This window comes from Alosa alosa, chromosome 14 (genome assembly GCF_017589495.1).
Source record: "Alosa alosa isolate M-15738 ecotype Scorff River chromosome 14, AALO_Geno_1.1, whole genome shotgun sequence".
Lineage (NCBI taxonomy): Eukaryota > Metazoa > Chordata > Actinopteri > Clupeiformes > Clupeidae > Alosa > Alosa alosa.
The window spans coordinates 4,986,399-4,994,528 of record NC_063202.1 but is presented as its reverse complement, the minus strand read 5'-3'; the positions used below and the strand labels follow the sequence as shown (position 1 = coordinate 4,994,528).

The 8,130-nt window shown below is 40.2% G+C and overlaps 1 protein-coding gene and 1 long non-coding RNA gene across 2 annotated transcripts; both read left to right on the top strand.

Annotated features, from left to right (window-relative positions):
* The first annotated feature begins 2,900 nt into the window (after positions 1-2,900).
* LOC125307553 lies at positions 2,901-3,582 on the top strand. Its single transcript, XR_007195741.1, has 3 exons — positions 2,901-2,983; positions 3,094-3,197; positions 3,330-3,582. It is a non-coding gene; the product is annotated as an uncharacterized LOC125307553 (long non-coding RNA).
* A 317-nt stretch (positions 3,583-3,899) lies between these two features.
* Positions 3,900-6,810, top strand: LOC125307364. Its single transcript, XM_048263299.1, has 3 exons — positions 3,900-4,193; positions 4,298-4,668; positions 4,835-6,810. The coding sequence occupies exons 1-3, from the start codon at positions 4,150-4,152 to the stop codon at positions 5,284-5,286; spliced, it is 867 nt and encodes a 288-aa protein (XP_048119256.1). The 5' UTR covers positions 3,900-4,149; the 3' UTR covers positions 5,287-6,810.
* Positions 6,811-8,130: the final 1,320 nt, after the last annotated feature.

The following is an 8,130-nucleotide window of genomic DNA, read 5'->3' as shown; positions in this document are numbered from 1 at the left end:
ATTCCATCATAGAATTTTGACATAGAAGAGGGAGTGGGGGCGCCGTGAGCGCTGGGCGAGCAGATAGGCCTACGAGTAGTGAGTTGCCGTCTATGGAAAAAGATGGATACAGCAAAACAAAGCTGTTGATGACTAAAAATAGAAAAAGAAAGAGGGAAAAGTAACTTTTTTTTTTTTTAGATTTATTTTTTTTCTAGTGCTTTTACCATTGTAGATACAGTTGTATGAGTTACATCAGGTCAAACTATAGTTTCTCTAGTAAAGAATGGTGTAGCTCTCTCTTGCTAATGTCAAAGCACCATGCTAATACAGCTAGCTAAACAATGGATGACAGTGGTGGGGTAGGTTGTAACACATTTTTTGAATATGTTACAACCTGTGGAATGGGGCTAGTAGACCCATTTAATGTCTGTTTAATTTCACCTTTGTGTGTGTGACTGTTCAGCCCTCTCTCTCTTTCCATGAGAGACACAAATACATACACACACAAAAGTATAAACGTTGTGGTTTTTATATTTAGTTTAAAACGTTAATATGATCTCCATTCTCTATGTGAAGAACGGATTGTATGGTATACAATATGTTGGTGAATCTATTTTCACACCCTGTGTACCCTGTTTATGCAAAAAATCAGTATATCAAATGGAATTCCATTGTGTTTCTGCATTTGTTTTACCTGTTACAATCTACCCCAGTAGTGGGGTAGGTTGTAACAAAGGTACACACTGTATTTGTCATAATCTCACAAATTCTGTAATATAGTTGAAGAGATTTAAATGGTTGCCACTTGTAGTAGACAAATGTGGGTACTTTGCCGAAAAGTTCCAGAACTGTAGCTTTAAAAGAAATGGTAGTTTTAGGTGCTGAAGAAAAATGTGTTACAACCATACCCGGTCTCCCCCTGCACTTTTAATGGCCAACTGCAAACAGAAATGCGAAGCGATACAAAATATGACCACTGCTCAGTCCTGCATATTCTCATGCTTGGGATGCGTGCATGCGTGGGAGTGTGTGTGTGCCTGTGTGTGTGTGTGTGTGTGTGTAGCTAATATGGCCCCCCATGAACGGAATTCCACGAAACTTGGCATGCATTCAGAAGGTGCCATAATGATCATCCCACACTAGGGCTGGGATAAACGATTATTTTTTAAACGATTAATCTAGCGATTATTTTTTCGATGCATCGATTAATCTAACGATTTATTTTTTCAGTTCGATTCGATTATCGATTATCTCCCAATTAATTCACTAATAGCAACTTATACATGTTTAATTACATGAATGAAAAAACATGTATTCTTTAACATTGCAATATATGTTTATTGCTCTTAAGATTCCAAAATAAAAGACTATACAAGTGCAAAGTAATGCATTCTTAGTCAGAGGTATTCAATAAAGTTCAGTAGTGTACTGTATGTCTAATTGAGAGCCATTTTAAGACGTTTGTGTGGGAATCCTTGCAATTAACATTAACACAGTTAAAAGGTTGCTGATGTGTGGATGCAATTCATAACGTAGTTAGCTCAAATAATGGTTCGTACTTCTCCTTTGGACAAGCACTTTTGAGTCTTGGAAAACACTTTTCCATTTACATCGTTAGCTTTGAAATACTGCTTGATTGCATACTGTAACTTAACTTAGTTTAGTCTCCTCAATGTTGTGATAAGACCTTAGCAGAGTTTACCTTAACTTTTTAATGCTGCACTTTTGAACAAATTTGCGCAGCATGGTCACAATGCTAAGCGGATTTAATAGCAATTTAGCCCACTGTGTTCTATGCAGTGCTTCTATTATTCCATGAGCCAGGGGGGTTGATCGGTATCATTGGAGGGACAAATGCTATCATTGTTTTTTGGCAAGGTATACACCCCTAGTACTAGAAAAATCATGATAGCAGTGCAGGAGTGGTAGCGAAATCACTTTTTTCAGCTCATGAAGTTACTAACCCCCTAAGATAAATTCCGTTTTTGAAATCTGGTGTAGGCTATATCTGATTTAGGCTCATGGTTGAGATATTGTCAATATTCTATAATATTTTGCTTGGTATCATTGGAAATGGGACCTTTTAGGCTTTCTTTTAAGCCGAGTACTGAATCTGACAAGTACTGACAAACACAGAGGTCACATGACTTCTTTAAACCAGAAATAACACATGTTTTCTCACAATTTCCGCCTAAACTGTATGCTTTCTTTTATCCCAGCTTACTTTTATCCCTGTGGCATGAAAGAACACCAGGGACACACAATTCAACAGCTACAATACTCAAGACACTCTGATGATTCAGAAAATGTATAATATGCCCATATTATTTATTTGTGAGAGCCTTAAATTAGACTTGTGCAGCCAGCACAAGTCTTCAAAATAGAACAGAGCGAATAGAATGGACAAATAGGATGGAGCCCTATTAGTTGTAAAAGTCAATAAGGAAACAGGTTGTAAAGTGAATATATTGAATTAATCAAAAGACTGCTGGTTTGTATGTTGATATCCAATAGAATGGACAAATAGAATACCCTATTAGTCCAGGGCAAATGGCCTATTTATTCATGTACAGTTGCAGGGGCGTCGGACTGGGAGTAAAACCACTACTGATTATAGGGGCCCAAGTGGAGAGAGGGCCCTAGAAAAGTCTGGAATACATTTTATTTTACCTGGGTTGAGGAACATGGGGGCCCATCAGGACTGCCTATGCAGGGGCCCAGGATCTGGTGCTACGCCCCTGTACAGTTGTAATAAACAGTAATTGTTTCAATAGTGTCATAAATGGTTTACAAAATGTTTCTATCATGTATTCTGATATTCACCCACTTTCAGTTAGAATGTCAGAAAGTAGCTCATGCACAGAATGTTGATGGATTTTGACAGTTTAACAAGGTGTTGTCAGTTATGTGAAAAGATTGTTCGTTCAATTTACTGGTTATCACAACACTACCAACTATGCCATCTTCAATCAACTTCCAATGAGTTCCAGGGGTATTAAATGTAAGTACAAAATACTTTTTTATCTTGTGCTTGTGAATTGAATGGGAATAGACAGAATGAGATTATACCTATCGCTGTACCTGTAACAGTAGCTTGGTGTTTTTTTGTAGGCTGCCTATCTTGCAGGTTAAACAGTGTAACAATAACAGTAACTGCTACAGTGCAGGCTAGCTAGCTACATCAGTTGGACATCTTACAACATTTCCAAGAGGATGTAAGTGACATGAGGTTAAGCTTATGTTATGATGGGCTGGGTTTAAGTAATGTCAAGTAAAAAACCTTTTCTTTCTCAATTGTTCATTAGCCTGTAATGTTTACATCACCACCCTTGTGATTTTCTTTTTAGTTACTGGTGAAATACTCCTGCACAATAGAACTGAGTAGAGGAGATTTAGATTTGGATTTAGAATGGACAGCCAGTACAAAGAATCAGAAGTGTGTATCATACACCATGAAACATCAAAAGAAGGTGATGAAATCTTTGGTCTTAAAGACTATGAATCCTGGAAAACATTGCTGCAAGCAGCATCAGCATGTGATAAGTTACTTCCATGAAGACAGCTAGATTCCACGGTCCATTTGGGGGTCAGCCCTGTCAATCAAAGAAAGAAAAAGAGTAAATTAATCACTGCTATTGACAGAACTTTAGATCAAGACTTTCACGAACCATGATCAGTGAATGATGTTGACAAACATTAAAAAATTCGAGACAAAATATTAGCTAACACACTCGAAACCATGACCACCTCATGGAGTTGTTTAACAGCAGACTGACAAACATGCGTTCAGTAATATTAACGTTAGTGGCAGTGATAGTTCTACCGTTAGCTAGCTCATGTTAACACATTCAGTTAGTTAAATTCAAGTTGTCTGTAACGTTAATGTTACCACCAAAAACCACCCAGTAAGTTACATGGCTATAATATGAAGCTACCCTGAATGAATTAATATGTTGTTTGGCATGATCTCTCTCTCTCTCTCTCTGTCCACTCTCCGCTGAGCTGAAAACCCTGTGGACAGACTTTCTAGAACACCTCCGTCACAACAATGGAGAGCTCTCTGGATTCTGGATGTCATCATTGACATGGTAGAGGATGTAGTACTTGGCCTTCTGCGTGCGTCTCGTGAGGGGGACTCGGGAGTTGCACCTCCACGCTATAAGAACCATGATCCCATGGTGCTTTGCCTACGATAAGATGAATTATGCCAGGTACATTTCTTATGCATTTCTGTATGTTTGTTTATTCTGCATCGATTTAATTAGTAAAGATTGCTAGCCAAAATATTCAAATCAATCTCTCTCTCATCTCTCAGGTACCTGTCCCCTTACTTTGCTCAGATGACCAACCTCCAAAAGAAGTATCCTTCTGTGTATGAGGCCTTCAAGGCAGGCCAGTTCTCAGTGCAGCTGTCAAATAACAACATATTTGGGAGGATTCCTGTAGATCAGGCTATTGAAGTCACAGTGAATAAAGACACACAGACTCCTGGAGGCACATCACGGTTTAGCCTGAAAGCTGCAGCTGAGCACCGCAGTGCATTCCTAGGACAGTTAAGGGAGATGCTACAAGGTAACAAATCACAGCTTTCTCATTCAGAGCTACAGTCACCAAGAATCCAGAAAGATGAGGAAGCAGTTTCAGCAGTGGTTAGCCTCATACAAGGATGGATAAACCCATTTGACGGTATATATCAATCAAAACATGCACAAACAGACAAAACACAGTTTATACACAACAGCAGTAGTCACATTAAATGCTGCCATAAAATGTACTGTAAACACGGACTGTGAGCACTCAATTTTGTTGTACAAAATAGTATGGTGACAATAAAATATATTCTTATTTGCAGAGAAGCGGGACCTCATTAGCATCTCTACGGCAAAGACAGCTCCCAAAGACATTGCCTCCGACCTGATGAGAGCATATGAGATTGGTGAGCAATGCTATGCAAACTTTAAGGATGAGAGACTAGACAAAGAAACACCAGCAAAGAAATTCCACGACCCAATGAAAACCAACAAGCTGAAAACATTCAGTGATATGTGTAAGAAGAGAGAAGTGAAATCAAATGGAAGGGCAGTCATCTTGAAAGCAGACAGGTCTCTGTTAGGACGCATCATAGTGATGGCACAAGCACGTAGTCTTAACATGGAGGATATCCTTTCTCATCCTCTTGGTCCATTGCCTTGGGCACTCTCCACACCAGATGGACTGCTGAGAAAAACAAACAAAGCTACTTTGGCAACAGCCTTGCAGAAAAATGTAGCACTACAGGAGAAACACCCAGAAAACAGTGGTTGATGGTATGAACTTAGTCCAACGAGTGAACGGTGATGAGGTGACTTTCAGAGATGTTGCCACAACAATCCTGCGTATGGCTCTGAGGGAAGGTAGTCAGAGTAGAAGAATAGATGTTGTGTTCGACACATACAAGCAGAACTCAATCAAAAATAGTGAAAGATCTCTAAGGGGTGAAGAGACTGGTCATGAGTTGCAGGATATCACAAGCACACAAATGGTGAGGCAGTGGAGGAGCTTCCTGACCAAAGTGAATAACAAAACCAGTCTCATTAGCTTCATAGTGAATGAATGGAGAAAGCCAGAATACAGAGAAAAGCTACAGAAGAAGATTCTATATGCAACTGTGATTGACAAATGTTACAGAATCACATCAAGACAGTGAGGAGATGTCAACTCTTCAATGTCAACAAGAAGAAGCAGATGGACGACTACTTCTCCATGCCACCCATGCTGCAAGAGAGGGATACCAATCCATAGTTATCTGTTCAGAAGACACAGATGTCTTTATCATGTCTTTAGCATTCTGTGACAAGATTGAGGCCTCATTATTCCTGAAGTGTGGCACAAGGACCCGTACAAGGCTGGTAGCTATCAGAAAGGTTGCAGTCACTGTTGGCATGGACACTTGTAGGGCTCTCATTGGGTTGCATGCCTACACAGGATGTGACACTGTAAGCGCTTTTGCAGGCAAAGGGAAGACAAGGGCACTTACACTCCTGATGAACAACAAAGAAACACAAGACTGGAGGCATTTACATGTGTCCTCTATGCCCCAAAAACATCAACCACCATCAACAAGCTCAGATACCACCTTTTCTGTGCAAAGAAAGGTGAAATCGAGAGTCATCAATTCCCACCGTGCAAGGATAGCTTGAGGCAACACACACTGCGAGCTAACTATCAGGCTGGTATTTGGAGAAGATGTTTAGAAAAGGACCCACAAGTGCCAAGCCCTGTTGGCAGAGGATGAAAGATGGAGACAGAGGAGGAAGGTGAACAGTTGGTGCTGCACTGGATGGAAGGCCAGAAAGGCCAGCCAGCACCTGAAGCTGTCCTGGATCTACTCGCCTGCAACTGCACAAAAAAATGTTCACTCCCACGATGTATTTGTCTTGCAAATGGCCTCAGATGCACAGACATGTGTAAACTGACAGAGTGTGAAAACCAGGCGACCTGTGTAGAAAGTTCAGATGAAGACGAGGACAACATGGAAAATGATGATGATTAGATAATAAAATAATATATCAACATACAAACCAGCAGTCTTTTGATTAATTCAATATATTCACTTTACAACCTGTTTCCTTATTGACTTTTACAACTAATAGGGCTCCATCCTATTTGTCCATTCTATTCGCTCTGTTCTATTTTGAAGACTTGTGCTGGTTGCACAAGTCTAATTTAAGGCTCTCACAAATAAATAATATGGGCATATTATACATTTTCTGAATCATCAGAGTGCCTTGAGTATTGTAGCTGTTGGATTGTGTGTCCCTGGTGTTCTTTCATGCCACAGGGATAAAAGAAAGCATACAATTTAGGCGGAAATTGTGAGAAAACATGTGTTATTTCTGGTTTAAAGAAGTAATGTGACCTCTGTGTTTGTCAGACAAATTCAGTACTGGGCTTAAATGAAAGCCTAAAAGGTCCCCTTTCAAATGAAACCAAGCACCATATTATAGAATATTGACAATATCTCAACCATGAGCCTAAATCAGATATACACCAGATTTCAAAAACGGAATTTATCTTAGGGGGTTAGTAACTTCATGAGCTGAAAAAAGTGATTTCGCTACCACCCCTGCACTGCTATCGTGATTTTTCTAGTACTAGGGGTGTATACCTTGCCAAAAAACAATGATAGCATTTGTCCCCCCAGATGATACCGATAGCCCAAATTTGGGGCCCTGGCTCATGGACTATATGTGGCAACAACAATCCTTCAACAATCGTGAATAATTTGTTAAATGCACATGCAGAGGAGGAGCAGCGGGCTCGTTACGAGAGAGAGGGGGCGGGGCGAGGAAAGGCTGTGTGAGTAAAAAGTGCAGCTCAATGAAATTATCTTACATAGACTACAACATAGAACATCAATGTGTGGTGGCCGGTTTTGATTTCACAGATTAGTCAACGTATGGAAAACACTGAAGGTGTAAAATTAAAAATATTTAGCATCACATGTTATGCTTGAGGAATCGACGCTCATATTTTGCGTCGACGTCATCGATTACGTCGACGCGTTGTCCCAGCCCTATCCCACACTTCAAATTTTGTGCAGTTTTGAACCTGTCAGCCAAAGATACCTGTGATTACAACACATCGCTTTTGCCTTTTCATTTTTAACTAGGTGGCACTATACCTCAAACGAGTGGATATGGGATGGGTTGACATAGCCCCTTGAGACCAACATACGAAAAAAAGTTGGTCATCCTAGGCCCTACGGTTCTCGGGATATATACAGAAAACTGTGTCCAGCCCACCCTCCTTTCGGGGGGCCCGGTGCGGTGGGTGGGCGACGGATCAAAACGAAAATCAATGATTCCATGTCATCCTTGTGGGGCTACATGCCCACCAAGGTTCGTGCAGCCCGGTCTTTCAGTGTCCCGGGAATCGTCGACACAAAATTACTGAAGAAAAAATAAAAATAAGAAATCCAGGAAAAAAAAAACTCTGACTTTACCTATGACTGCTGCTTCGCTAGGGAAGCGGCCATGATTATTATTCAAAATATGCTGAATAGGTGCCTAATCATAAATGCCTGATGACCCTCTTCTAGTAGGTATCATAAACTTCTTTGTCTTAAGTATATATACTCTTTTTAGGGAAATTTGGTCTCTGCATTTA

Coding starts and splice junctions, on each gene's coding strand:
- LOC125307364 (XM_048263299.1), top strand. CDS start 4,150: ATGATCCCATGGTGCTTTGCCTACGATAAGATGAATTATGCCAG. Junction 4,194..4,297: donor GATAAGATGAATTATGCCAG/GTACATTTCTTA, acceptor CTCATCTCTCAG/GTACCTGTCCCCTTACTTTG. Junction 4,669..4,834: donor ATGGATAAACCCATTTGACG/GTATATATCAAT, acceptor TCTTATTTGCAG/AGAAGCGGGACCTCATTAGC.